Raw genomic sequence first — 13,005 nt, forward strand, 5'->3', positions numbered from 1 at the left:
CCTGCAACACCTTCGTAGGTGGTGGTTTGGTGGTTTAGTCACTAAGTCATGTCCGACTCCTGCGACTCCATAGACTGTAGACCACCAGGCTCCTCTGTCCCTGGGGTTCTCCAGGCAAGAATACTGGAGTGGGTTGACATTTTCTTCTCCAGGCAGACCTGGGTTTGAATCCCTGCTCTGCAGTTTCCTTGCTGTGTGACTTGGGGCAGTTGTTTTGAACCTTGGCTTCCTCAGACCGGAAAATGGAGGGGACAGCCATCTCCCCATGTTGCAGAGAGGAATCACTGAAATCATGCAAAATGCCAGGAAAGCCCTCAGCAAAATGGTAACTTTCAGGTGGGGGAAGTACCAGAGGTCCCTGAATTATTTGCATTTCCTCCCTAAAAACCACTTGGCGTGAAGCCCCTTCTGTTTCACGCACTGGGAAGCAAACCAGGCCTGTTCAGGATGCGTGCTGTGTTCTCTGAAGCTCCTGCACAGTTAAGCAGGCCTACCATCCACTTCTCTGTTTTGAGGGCAGTGACCACGTTCTTCACCTTCATCTGGAGCTCCAGGATCACCTTCTCATCATCTGCTATTTTTACATTTTTACTTTGATAAGCAACCATTTCTGTAAATTTCAATGCTTCTAAAACCTACTGTGATTGGAAGTGGTCAAACGGGAGATGGCAAGAGTGAACGTCGACATTCTAGGAATCAGTGAATTAAAATGGACTGGAATGGGTGAATTTAACTCGGATGACCATTATCTCTACTACTGTGGGCAGGAAACCCTTAGAAGAAATGGAGTAGCCATCATGGTCAACAAAAGAGTCCGAAATGCAGTACTTGGATGCAATCTTAAAAATGACAGAATGATTTCTGTTCGTTTCCAAGGCAAACCATTCAATATTACAGTAATCCAGGCCTATGCCCCAACCAGTAATGCTGAAGAAGCCAAAGTTAATCGGTTTTATGAAGACCTACAAGACCTTTTAGAACTAACACCCAAAAAAGATGTCCTTTTCATTATAGGGGACTGGAATGCAAAAGTAGGAAGTCAAGAAACACCTGGAGTAACTGGCAAATTTGGCCTTGGAGCACGGAATGAAGCAGGGCAAAGGCTAATAGAGTTTTGTCAAGAGAATGCACTGGTCATAGCAAACACCCTCTTCCAACAACACAAGAGAAGACTCTACACATGGACATCACCAGATGGTCAACACCGAAATCAGATTGATTATATTCTTTGCAGCCAAAGATGGAGAAGCTGTATACAGTTAGCAAAAACAAGACCAGGAGCTGACTGTGGCTCAGATCATGAACTCCTTATTGCGAAATTCAGACTTAAATTGAAGAAAGTAGGGAAAACCACTAGACCATTCAGATATGACCTAAATCAAATCCCTTATGATTATACAGTGGAAGTGAGAAATAGATTTAAGGGACTAGATCTGATTGATAGAGTGCCTGATGAACTCTGGACGGAGGTTCGTGACATTGTACAGGAGACAGGGACCAAGACCATCCCCATGGAAAAGAAATGCAGAAGAGCGAAATGGCTGTCTGAGGAGGCCTTACAAATAGCTGTGAAAAGAAGAGAGGCGAAAAGCAAAGGAGAAAAGGAAAGATATAAGCATCTGAATGCAGAGTTCCAAAGAATAGCAAGGAGAGATAAGAAAGACTTCCTCAGTGATCAATGCAAAGAAATAGAGGAAAACAACAGAATAGGAAAAACAAGAGACCTCTTCAAGAAAATTAGAGATTCCAAGGGAACATTTCATGCAAAGATGGGCTCGATAAAGGACAGAAATGGTATGGACCTAACAGAAGCAGAAGATATTAAGAAGAGGTGGCAGGAATACACAGAAGAACTGTACAAAAAAGATCTTCACGACCAAGATAGTCACGATAGCGTGATCACTGACCTAGAGCCAGACATCTTGGAATGTGAAGTCAAGTGGGCCTTAGAAAGCATCACAACAAACAAAGCTAGTGGAGGTGATGGAATTCCAGTTGAGCTATTTCAAGTCTTGAAAGATGATGCTGTGAAAGTGCTGCACTCAATATGCCAGCAGATTTGGAAAACTCAGCGCTGGCCACAGGACTGGAAGAGGTCAGTCTTCATTCCAATCCCAAAGAAAGGCAATGCCAAAGAATGCTCAAACTACTGCACAATTGCACTCATCTCACACGCTAGTAAAGTCACGCTCAAAATTCTCCAAGCCAGGCTTCAGCAGTATGTAAACCGTGAACTCCCAGATGTTCAAGCAGGTTTTAGAAAAGGCAGAGGCACCAGAGATCAAATTGCCAACATCCGCTGGATCATGGAGAAAGCAAGAGAGTTCCAGAAAAACATCTATTTCTGCTTCATTGACTATGCCAAAGCCTTTGACTGTGTGGATCACAATAAACTGTGGAACATTCTGAAAGAGATGGGAATCCCAGACCACCTGACCTGCCTCTTGAGAAACCTGTATGCAGGTCAGGAAGCAACAGTTAGAACTGGACATGGAACAGCAGACTGGTTCCAAATAGGAAAAGGAGTACGTCAAGGCTGTATATTGTCACCTTGCTTATTTAACTTATATGCAGAGTACATCATGAGGAACGCTGGGCTGGAAGAAGCACAAGCTGGAATCAAGATTGCTGGGAGAAATATCAATAACCTCAGATATGCAGATGACACTACCCTTATGGCAGAAAGTGAAGAGGAACTCAAAAGCCTCTTGATGAAAGTGAAGGAGGAGAGTGAAAAGGTTGGCTTGAAGCTCAACATTCAGAAAACAAAGATCATGGCATCTGGTCCCATCACTTCATGGGAAATAGATGGAAAAACAGTGGAAACAGTGTCAGACTTTATTTTTTTGGGCTCCAAAATCACTTCGGATGCTGATTGCAGCCATGAAATTAAAAGACGCTTGCTCCTTGGAAGGAAAGTTATGACCAACCTTGATAGTATATTAAAAAGCAGAGACATTACTTTGCCAACCAAGGCCCGTCAAGGCAATGGTTTTTCTCGTGGTCATGTATGGATGTGAGAGTTGGACTGTGAAGAAAGCGGATCGCCGAAGAATCGATGCTTTTGAACTGTGGTGTTGGAGAAGACTCTTGAGAGTCCCTTATACTGCAAGGAGATCCAACCAGTCCATTCTAAAGGAGATCAATCCTGGATGTTCATTGGAGGGACTGATGCTGAGGCTGAAACTGCAATACTTTGGCCACCTTATGCAACGAGTTGACTCACTGGAAAAGACTCTGATGCTGGGAAAGGTTGGGGGTGGGAGGAGAAGGGGATGACGGAGAATGAGATGGCTGGATGGCATCACCGACTCTGTGGACATGAGTTTGAGTGTACTCCGGGAGTTGGTGATGGACAGGGAGGCCTGGCGTGCTGTGATTCATGGGGTCGCGGAGAGTCGGACACGACTGAGCGACTGAACTGAACTGAACTGAAAACCTACTAATCATCTTCCCCTCCAGACACTCAGACTTGAAACCCAAGCCTTGTTTTCCAGCTCCCTCCCCCTGGGTCTTATTCACCAATTCTGCTTTTCCCACCAAAATCTTTCTCACATTTCTTTTTATCTGCATTACTGTGTTTCTCCATATTAACTGCTCTTTTCTCACTTCCATGGGCCTGGCTGCTAGGCTAAATTCCAGAAGACACCTGTCAGGCTTTCAGCGTGACATCCCTTAGGTGGTTTTGTACTGTTTGGCAGATCACAGGTGAAATGCCTTTGTGAGGCATTCAAGCCTGTCCACTCTGGCTGTAACTGCCTTTCCAGAGACCTCTTCTGCACTCCCTAATACTTCGCAATCCAACTGAACTCAAACTCATTAGCGTCATCTTCTCTTTGGAGCATTACCTCCTCTTACTGATAATCACACGTAGCACTGGAAAGTCTTCCCTTAACATATAAGCTCAAGTCTTTCCCACACCTTCTGGAGTCCACTTTCCTTCCTTTCAAAATCAAGGTTTTAAAAGAATAGTCTACTCTGGTAACCTCAATTTCCCCCATCATCATCACCCACTTCATTGCCATTGGATTCAGCTCTCTCCACTCCACTGAAACTGCTTCATCATGAAGAATTTTTGGTGCTTAACCGACATCTCAGTGGATACAATACAGTGATTGAAAGCTAGCAGCCCAGGGCTTTGATTTGATCTTGGCTGGTGTGTGCACTGCCTTAAAAGGGACTATAACTAGGATGGGAGTGTAATAAGCAGCTTAGCATCATCATCTTACTCTTGACCTTCATGCATTATGCTATCTGCCTGGTTGCTAAAAACATTTGAGTTTGTTGCAGTGTAGTTTCCTCCCAGAGTTTCTCAGACCACTTTTTCCCCTAGGCAGTGTGATATCATGAACAGAACATGGGCTTTGGAGTCAAGACAGATGTGGGTTTGAATCCTTGCCTACCTCTAACCAGCTGTGTGAATTTGGACAAATTGCCTGAGTCTTAATTCTCTCATGGTAAGATGAGGATAATTATGCCAATGTGGCAGGGGGGTTGGCGGGGGGAAGTTTGGTAAAGGTGGCTTTAAAGATTAGATGAGTTAATGTGACTAATGCAACATTTAAAACAATGCCTTTCCTGTAGAACCTGTTCCATGAATCTGTGAATGTGTTCCTTTTCTCGCCTTCTCCTCCAGCATAGCATCTCTAAAGGAGATGTGTCTACTCGAGTCCTGTCCCGTAACAGGCATTCCCTCCTGCTCCTGGAGGTGGTATCTGACCCTTTCATCTCACTTCCGATTCCTCAGGACCCCAGGCCCTCTGTTCCACCCTCATGTCACCTTCCCCTTGACCTCAGCTACTCCTCCTGACTCAGGATATGCCCTCAGAAATCATCCTTCCCATCTGGACATGGTCGTTTTCTTCGCTCACATCCCCTCCCTGAGCAATTTCACTCACAGCCATAGCTTCCATCACCTTATAGGTAACTCCCAAACCTGTCTCTGGTTTCCAGCTGCTCTTTGGACATCACTGTAACACACCTCCCTTCCTTTCTCGCCGCATGAAATCTAAAGTCTTTCCCCCAGTGTTATGGACTGAATATTTGTTCCCAAATTCAAAGGTTGAAGCCCTAACTCTCAATGTGACGGTATTTGGAGATGGGGTTTTTAGGTGGTCATGAGGGTAGAGCCCTCATGAGGGGATTAATGCCCTTATTAGAAGAATAACTTTTTTTCTCCTTGGGAGAAAAGTTATGACCAACCTGGACAGCATATTAAAAAGCAGAGACATTACTTTGCCAACAAAAGTCCATCTAGTCAAGGCTATGGTTTTTCCAGTGGTCATGTATGGATGTGAGAGCTGGACTATAAAGAAAGCTGAGCGCCGAAGAATTTATGCTTTTCAACTGTGGTGTTGGAGAAGACTCTTTGAGAGTCCCTTGGACTGCAAGGAGATCCAACCAGTCCATTCTGGAGATCAATCCTGGGTTTTCATTGGAAGGACTGATGCTGAAGCTGAAACTCCGATACTTTGGCCATCTGATGTGAATAGCTGAGTCATTGGAAAAGACCCTGATGCTGGGAAGGATTGAGGGCAGGAGGAGACGGAGACGACAGAAGATGAGATGGTTGGATGGCATCACTGACTCGATGGATATGAGTTTGAGTGAACTCTGGGAGCTGGTGATGGACAGGGAGGCCTGACGTGCTGCAGTCGGGGTTGCAGAGTTGGACACAACTCAGTGACTGAACTGAGAAGGGCAAAAGCAATCTCTTCTCCTTCTCTCTCTCCCCACTTTCCTGCCTCCCTCCACATGTGAGGACATAGTCAGGATGCGGCCATCTACAAGCCAGGAAGAGATTCCTCATCAGAAACCAAATCCGCCTGCACCTGGATATTGGAATTGCTAGCCTCCAGAACAGAAAATAAGTCTGTTAAGCCACTCAGTTTATGGTACTTTAAAATAGCAGCCTGAACAGACTAATACACCCCAAAAGCTCCCTATCATTTGGTTTCTGCTAACTCCTCTGACCTCATCTCTTCCTACTCTTCTCTTTGCTGACTCAGCTTTAGTCACACTGTCTTCTTTGGGTTTTTCAAACATACTAAGCATACTCAGGCTTCAAGGCCTTGGCACTTGAATTGTTGTAAATGGGTGGGCTTTGTGGGGAGGGAGTTGTCTGTAATGCCTCAGAATTTATAAGCAATATTTTGTACCTGTGCAGTTTTAGGGACAGATTTTTATCAGATTCTCAGTCTGAACACCAATATCCCTGCCTCCCTGCAATTAATCGCTCTGATATCTCCCCATCCTGTCCGGCTCTACACTGCTGCTGCTCATCTAGTGGAAACACAGACTTGTTATCCTTACTCCTTCCCAGCCAGCACACGAAGCCTCTCATAGCCCGGCGGGAGCCTACCTATCAAGCTGTGTGTCCAGTTCCACTGCTCTCTGAGTGCAGCACATGCTCGTGCACTTGTCTTTGCACTTGCAATCCCTCCTGCCTCGGATGCCCTCCCTCCCCACTCCCGCCTGGTGAACTGCCACTTACCCTTTAGGCAACTGTTTAGAGGTAGTTCCAACACTGGCCTCCTCACCCAGCAGCCAGTCAGCCTTGCTTCCTCTGTGCCACCGTGTGCTCAATCTCGCCTCCACTGAACGGCCCCTGGATGACAGGGGGCTGTTTACCTGAGTGTGTGTGAGGTGTGTGATAAGAATGTGTCCTGTGGTGCCTGAGGGCAGGGACTCTGCCTCTGACGCCCACGGATCCCAGAGCTGCATGAACGAGTGAATTCCCCCTTGTCCCAGGCCACAAGGAGCCCCACCTTCTCTACTGTTGTTCTTCAAGGCAGCAAGACATGACTTTATCCACATTTATTGGGTTTCTGTGATTGCCTCTGGTCTGGCTTCGGAAGGGCTCTCTGGGTTCCTCTGGCCTTGTTTCTGGGCTGCTGCAGCTGCAGTTTTTAAGGCCCTTTTTTGCTTCTTCAGCTTTTGAACCTCTTGGAAAACCTGGGGATAAGAGGGGATGGGATAAGCCTTTGTAATACTATGCAAAACTGCAGACTCGAAGCAGCTGGGGTGGGGAATGACTCCCTCAGACGGTCACCCCAGCCTTTCCCCATGGACTTAGTGACCTGGGAGCCACAAGGCCTCAGGCCCAGCTCCACGCCTTGCTCAGACTCAGACGACCCCTCCCTCTGCTCTCTCCACCCACAGTTCCGGAGTGGGACCAACCAAAGCAGTAGTTCTGAATCGTACCCGAATGCACAGAGCCTTCTTGGCTGCCAAGCGTCGGTGGACTTTCCGGTGGTATGGAGGGGGAAAGATGTACTCAATCCCCAGCTCCTTGCATGTCTTCTCAAAGACAGGATAGTTGGTCTTGCGGAGGTTTTTGAGCATCTTTTGCCTCTGGTCAATGCTCATCAGCAGATAGCGCTTGTGGGCTTTGTCCTGTATGAGAAACGGTATTACTCTGAGTTTTATGTAAATAAGGGGGTGCCACTTCACAGAAGCAAAGCATGGTCATTTTACCATGGCACTGAAACAATCTTAGGCAAATATCAGTGCAACTCTGAGCTAGGCAATGTTACTCCCATTTTACAGATGGGAAAATAAAGGCTCAAATATGTTAACTGATTCATTAAAGGTTTCAGAACTGTGCTGGGTCAGGACCTTGTGTGAGGTCAGTCTGGAATCCAAGTCTGGTGGTCAGACTCCACCTCTCATGCTCTTTCCCCTACACCCACCCAGTCAGCCTCTCCACAGCTCAGCACACTGTCAGCTGGCGTGGGAGGAGAGAAGGCCAAGGAAGACCCCTGCCCGCAGCCAAACCCTGCTTCTTCGATTGGGCTGGTGTTCCATACTCCGACTTTGAGCTCACGGAGCAGCTCAGCCAGCTTCAGGGAAGAGAGGTGCCAGGCGTGGAGCCAGACTAGTCTGTGTTGACAACTGTGTGCTCATTAAAAATACCAGCAACTGCTTCATTACAGCAGCTCTGTGTCCGACACCGTGCTGTGACCTGGCAGACTGGTTAGGAATGTGGGTCAGGAGCAAGACCACCAAGTTTCAAGTCCCAGCACAGCATTTCCTAGTGGTGTGCCTGCAGGGGTAACTTAATCATGCCATGCCTAGATTATTCTTCCATACTACGGGCTACAAAGAAGAGTATGAGGGTTAAATGAACTGGTGCACATAGAGTATTTAGCGTGAGGCCTATAAATACAGGCCTCATGTTGGCTGCCATTATATTCATACAGTCCCGCCATTCATACAGTCCTTGCAATCCTCTCAGCAGGTACTAATTTGGACCCCATTTGACAGATAGGAGAACTGAGGTTTGGACAGGTAACTTCCCCAGAGTCATACAGCTAGACAAGTGGCGGTGGCAGAGCTGTTCTGAACCTAGGGCCACCTGACCCCACTCATGCACTGAAAAACTACTGAGCGCCCCTGTGTGCCACACACTGCCCCTGCTCTGAAGTCTGTGCTCTTCTCGACCAAACGACACTCAGCCAGCCCTGTAAGGCTCCCGTGTCTCCCCCGGAGGCGGGAGGGAAGTGTGTTTCCCACTGCAGCTGAGGGGCGGGTGCTCTGCTGCTCTGGCCACCTGGCTCCTCAAGCTGCTTCTCCGGACCCAGAGCCCCTCAGTGCTCAGGCTCCTCTCCCCGCAGCTGCTGACGTTTAGCTGAGTGAGGCCCAAGGGTTACCTTCCGATGTTTCTGCATGTGTTCTTCATAACTGCGGATCTTGACAGTCAAGGCAACAACTGAAACCACAAACCACAGAGGGTGAGAGACAGGCACAGAGGAAGGAGGGGCCAGACCTCGGCTATGCTTTAAGGGATAACCACCACCAAAGCTCCTGGACAGCTCTCCGCCATCCCCAGAGCAGTCTGAATTTTAAGAGCTCAAAAGACGTTGGAATATCTTGCCTTCAGAATGCAAAGCCTGAGGAGAGGAAGTTCCTCAATCTTATGAAGGTCTCATCGCCAAACCCCAAACCCCCAAATCAGCATTCTTAATGGTAAAACTTTAGAGCATTCCTACTAAATTCAGGATTTAGTCTGGAATGCCTGCGCTCATGGTTACAGATTCAATACAGCCCCAGAGGTCCTTGCTAAGGCAGTAACTGAAGATCCCCAAACTGTCAAGGGTCTCCTCCTTGCCTCCCCTCCCCCAGCTGCCATCCTTATCTCTGTGTTTTCACTAATGAGTTTTCAGAATTATCAGCTCCCATTCATCTCTTAAAGCCTCAGAACATCCTTCCTTCAGGTATCCTCTTGTTTGGCTCAAGCCTGTATTGCAGAGATAGGGACAAAGGCAAAAGCAGAAGATGGCCCCAAGGAGAGGTTGTCACTACAGAAGGTCCTTCCCGTATGCAGTACGCTGAGTCCTGGGAGCACTGCAGAGAGTGCGGTGGGGACACTGGCCCTGACCACGCGCCCTTACACACCATCTTAGCTGCAGAGCACAGAGAGGAACAAGCTCCTTAGGAACATCACCTGAGCTCATACAGAGATATGACTAAACATCACGGAGCTCAGAAAACGGTCCAGTTTTCCTGGGTCTTTCCTGTCTCTCTCTTTATCAAGCCACATCTAATACCAGTGTATTTGCAGATGAGGGACCTGAATCAAGTACCAGCTAGCAGACTACCCTGCACCCCGACTCCCCAAGGGCCCCCCCAGACCAACTTCGAGCCTCCAGGGATCTGGTGTCCTTTGGGTTTTCCACGACCTTGCTCATCAACTGCTCTTTCTTGATTTTTAGCATTTCCTTCTGTTGAAGATAGAGAGGGAGAATCTGTGAGGTCTGCCACCCACTAAGTACTAGCCCTCTTGCCTCCCAAGTACAAGGCTGCAGTCATAGCAACCAGGCCACAAAGCTCAGGGACTGACTTCACTCGGCTCATCAGGGTATGGCTTCTGGCCAATCGCATGGCTGTTCATATCTAGGTGAGCCTAAGGCTAATGCCGCTGACAGAAGAATGTTGGATGAATGTTTCCAAACTTTGGTCAGTTATGCAGGCGTCAGATTTTTATTGAGTACCTACTGTTTGTCAGGTGCTAAGGGTACAACGAGGAACAAGTTGTACCCTTAGTCCTTGCCCTGGAGATGCTCAGTCTGGGATACTGACAAGTGGATACAGCATGACAGTGGGAGAAGCACTTTGACTTAAGCGTGGGCTGGGGGGTGTTACCAGGGTAGGAGGGAGTCTCCAGAAGAGGACGGAGAGAGGTCAAAGCTTGGCAAAGGCCACTCACCTTGTTGGCCATTTCCAAAGATAGGAGTCTTTTCACCACATCATCAACCCTGTGGGAAAAAACCACAGCAATGAGAGACAGGTGTGGAGGAAAAAAGGGGAAGGGGAAGCAATGCTGTTTTCATTTTAGTTTGAAAAGCAAGAATGGTTAAAAATTTCTATTACAACAGGAGTCTCTCTGGAAGTGGGGTGCCATTTCTCAGGAATTAAAAGTCAGCAAGGCTCTGATTTGCTGGCTGAAAACATGCAACGATGTGGTAATAAAAAACTGGGGCTGTCAGCTCGAGTGTCCAGGTTCGTTGCAGGGAGGGCAGAAAGAGGATTTCCATTTTAGCTGGAATGCGGCTCCATCTGTCTTGAGACACTTGCTTCTTTCTCATGTCGCACTGCACCGTGGGAAGAACTGGAAGGACTGCCCAGGTCCTACTGCACAGGACAGGGGCTGAGCACAGGGGCCTGGTTTTGGTGTCTTTCAGCACTGATTCCCTTTAGGAGCTGTATGACACTGGGCAGTCTGATAATCTACAAAATGGGGACACCATGTCTTCCTTCACAGGATTGAGAGATGCAAGATTTCTACAAAGACCTGTGAGGCACGGTGCTTCCTTGGTATCTAATGGGAGAGGGTCTTTACCCAGAGCATAAAACCAGCAGGCAGGTATGCTCCATCTGATTCGGCTGCCCACTCACTCTCACCATGCCTGGGCTTCTCTGCCTTGTTTCAGTCAAGCTTCAGATCCAGCGGGTATCTCCCTCAAAGCCCTCTCCTTGCCAATCCTCCCAGGGCTCTCTGCCTCAGCAAAGAGATTTCGTTCTGCTTACTTCTCAATTCCAGGGACATTCTGGTAGTCCTTTAGCAGCATGGAAGGGGGCGGGTCATCTTCTCGGCTTTGCGGGACTGTCAAGTGCAGGGATGGAAAACACCCAGAATCAGCTCTCACTGCCCATCCTCCCGGACTTGGCTCTCCCCATCACCTCTGTCAGAGACATCCAGGGTCTCAATCAAGGCACTGGTATCTCCGGGTTCAGTTTCTCCTCTGTAAAGCCTGTGGGCATCTGCCTTGATATTTCATGCTGGGAGCAGACGGCCTTTCCCAAGACCCTGTACTGTGCCTGTGCCTCTCACACACCTGTCTGGTTCTACAGTCATCAGATGTCCCGCTAGGATGGGTCCTCCTGTGGACGGACTGAGTTCGACTCCCTCTGAATCCCCACAAGTCTAGTCCTGTGGCTCAGCACAGAACAGGCACTCTACAAATACTCACTGGCTGACTGCATGAATGAAATAACGGGCTTACTTAAGGAGATGTCTGAAATGTAAACACCAGATAGAGATCACAAGAAACCCTCAGCCTTGGTGTGTGCTTGCAGGTGAGGGAGAGACAAGGCAGGTATCAACTTGTCCTTTCCACTCTGACCTTGCTCTGCCATTACACTAGTAATATTATGATCTAGTAAGAGAGATCTGAACAGCAGACTGCCTGGGGATGGGAAACCAGGCTCTCCACCTGGGAAGGGCGGACACAAATCGCTGTATATTAGGTAAGCCTCGGTAGTGTCGGCCCCCTACTGCCTCTCAATGGTTCATTTCCACTCACGCCCACTCTAAAAGCTCCTGCTCCCATCCTCCCCTCCCCCTGCCCTTCATGCAGGATCCTGGCCCACGACTTTGTTGCAAGGTGAATGTGGGCTTCTTCGCAGGACCTCTGCACCATCACCCCTCCACCCCCGCCTTCGGGTGGCTCTAAGTAGCCACCTCAAGCCTTCCAGGCAATTGAATCTCTCTTCCGCCTCAAGTCGCATCCAGTTCCTACCTGGTTTCTGGGTGGCATATCCGCGGGCGGCCTGGAGTATGAGACCTACGCAGAAAAAAGGGGGGCTGAGTCTCCTTAAAGGATCTCCTCCTTAAAGGGTCTCCTTAAACAGTCCAGCCGTGATTCTGGTCTACGGCCGTCGCATTGCCCTTCCTCTGTGCCGAACCGCCGCCGCATTTCTTCGGCGCCGGGATGCCCCGTGTCTCTCCCACCTCATCTCACTTCTTCCCCACCCACCACTGTTTCTCCTGCCGCTACACCGTCCCCCAGTGGCCTCTTTCCTCTCATACCCTCTATCTCCTCCAAATCCTATTGCTCTACTCTCGCTGTCCGGCTTCCCAGCTCACCTCCGGGACTTGAGGGAAGGTCCCACTGGACGGAGAGAAGCTTGGCGCACCCTCCCCCCGGCAGCCCGAGGACTGGGGGTTGTGTCACTGCTTGGGTTCGAATCGAACTCAGCGCCCTCCACGCCGCCCTCAGCATGGTGACTTCTGACCCCCAAGGGACCCGCGCCACGGCCGCGTCGCCTTCGCGGCACGGACTAGGTTACACGGGCGCCGCCATGTTGGCTCCGGCTCGACCAATCGAGTGCAGTTGCGAGACCGGAGCAGATGAGGACCGAGATGATGGATTGGCAGGTAGGCCTGCGTGATGACGCGGAGTTGGGTCAAGTGGAGAGCTCTGGTTAGCTATAGAGCGAGACTAGAGGGGCTTGGTCGTTGCCTGGCCCTGTTAGTGGCGTGCGGTGCTGTATCAACTCTAATGCCACCTTTTCTTGATCATGCATCCTGCCCTTAATCCCACTCCAGTTTCCTCTGAGTTATCCTGGGGGCTTCCCGTGGGCCTGTCAGTGGTCTTCCCCCGACCTAGTATTTCCATCCCCCTCTCCCTCTCCCCTGAGAGTGCAGGATGGGGCCCTGTAAGAACTGCCGGGTTTCAGCCTCTTCTCTGGCAGCACTGTAGCGTGGTGACTGAGGTCGGTGAT

At 49.1% G+C, this 13,005-nt stretch overlaps 2 protein-coding genes across 3 annotated transcripts in view; both read right to left on the reverse strand.

Annotated features, from left to right (window-relative positions):
* The window catches only part of OSCP1 (organic solute carrier partner 1), a 37,650-nt gene extending 30,824 nt beyond the window's left edge, over nt 1-6,826 (reverse strand). Inside the window, exon 1 of one of the 2 annotated variants that reach the window (XM_088835145.1) lies at nt 6,768-6,826. In XM_088835145.1, the coding sequence (XP_088691271.1) occupies nt 6,768-6,816 (49 nt within the window). In that variant the 5' untranslated portion in view covers nt 6,817-6,826. The other variant, XM_055402204.2, reaches the window with a different exon arrangement.
* On the reverse strand, nt 6,802-12,883 carry MRPS15 (mitochondrial ribosomal protein S15). The gene is made up of 8 exons (XM_055402206.2): nt 12,368-12,883; nt 12,021-12,065; nt 11,029-11,104; nt 10,208-10,256; nt 9,638-9,722; nt 8,652-8,710; nt 7,204-7,395; nt 6,802-6,954 (listed from the first exon to the last, which is right to left on the reverse strand). Exons 1-8 carry the CDS (start codon nt 12,501-12,503, stop codon nt 6,817-6,819), a joined length of 780 nt encoding a protein of 259 aa, XP_055258181.1. The 5' UTR covers nt 12,504-12,883; the 3' UTR covers nt 6,802-6,816.
* Nucleotides 12,884-13,005: the final 122 nt, after the last annotated feature.

This window comes from Moschus berezovskii, chromosome 4, assembly GCF_049115385.1.
Source record: "Moschus berezovskii isolate FMDL1 chromosome 4, NW_MosBer_1.0, whole genome shotgun sequence".
NCBI classification, from domain to species: Eukaryota; Metazoa; Chordata; class Mammalia; order Artiodactyla; family Moschidae; genus Moschus; species Moschus berezovskii.

Excerpts from the sequence above, each read along its gene's own strand:
- MRPS15 (XM_055402206.2), bottom strand. The coding sequence starts at position 12,503 with ATGCTGAGGGCGGCGTGGAGGGCGCTGAGTTCGATTCGAACCCAAGCA. Across the intron at positions 10,257-11,028 it reads AATGTCCCTGGAATTGAGAA|GGTTGATGATGTGGTGAAAA; the intron begins GTAAGCAGAACG and ends TTTTTCCCACAG. Across the intron at positions 6,955-7,203 it reads AGAAGGCTCTGTGCATTCGG|GTTTTCCAAGAGGTTCAAAA; the intron begins GTACGATTCAGA and ends TCTTATCCCCAG.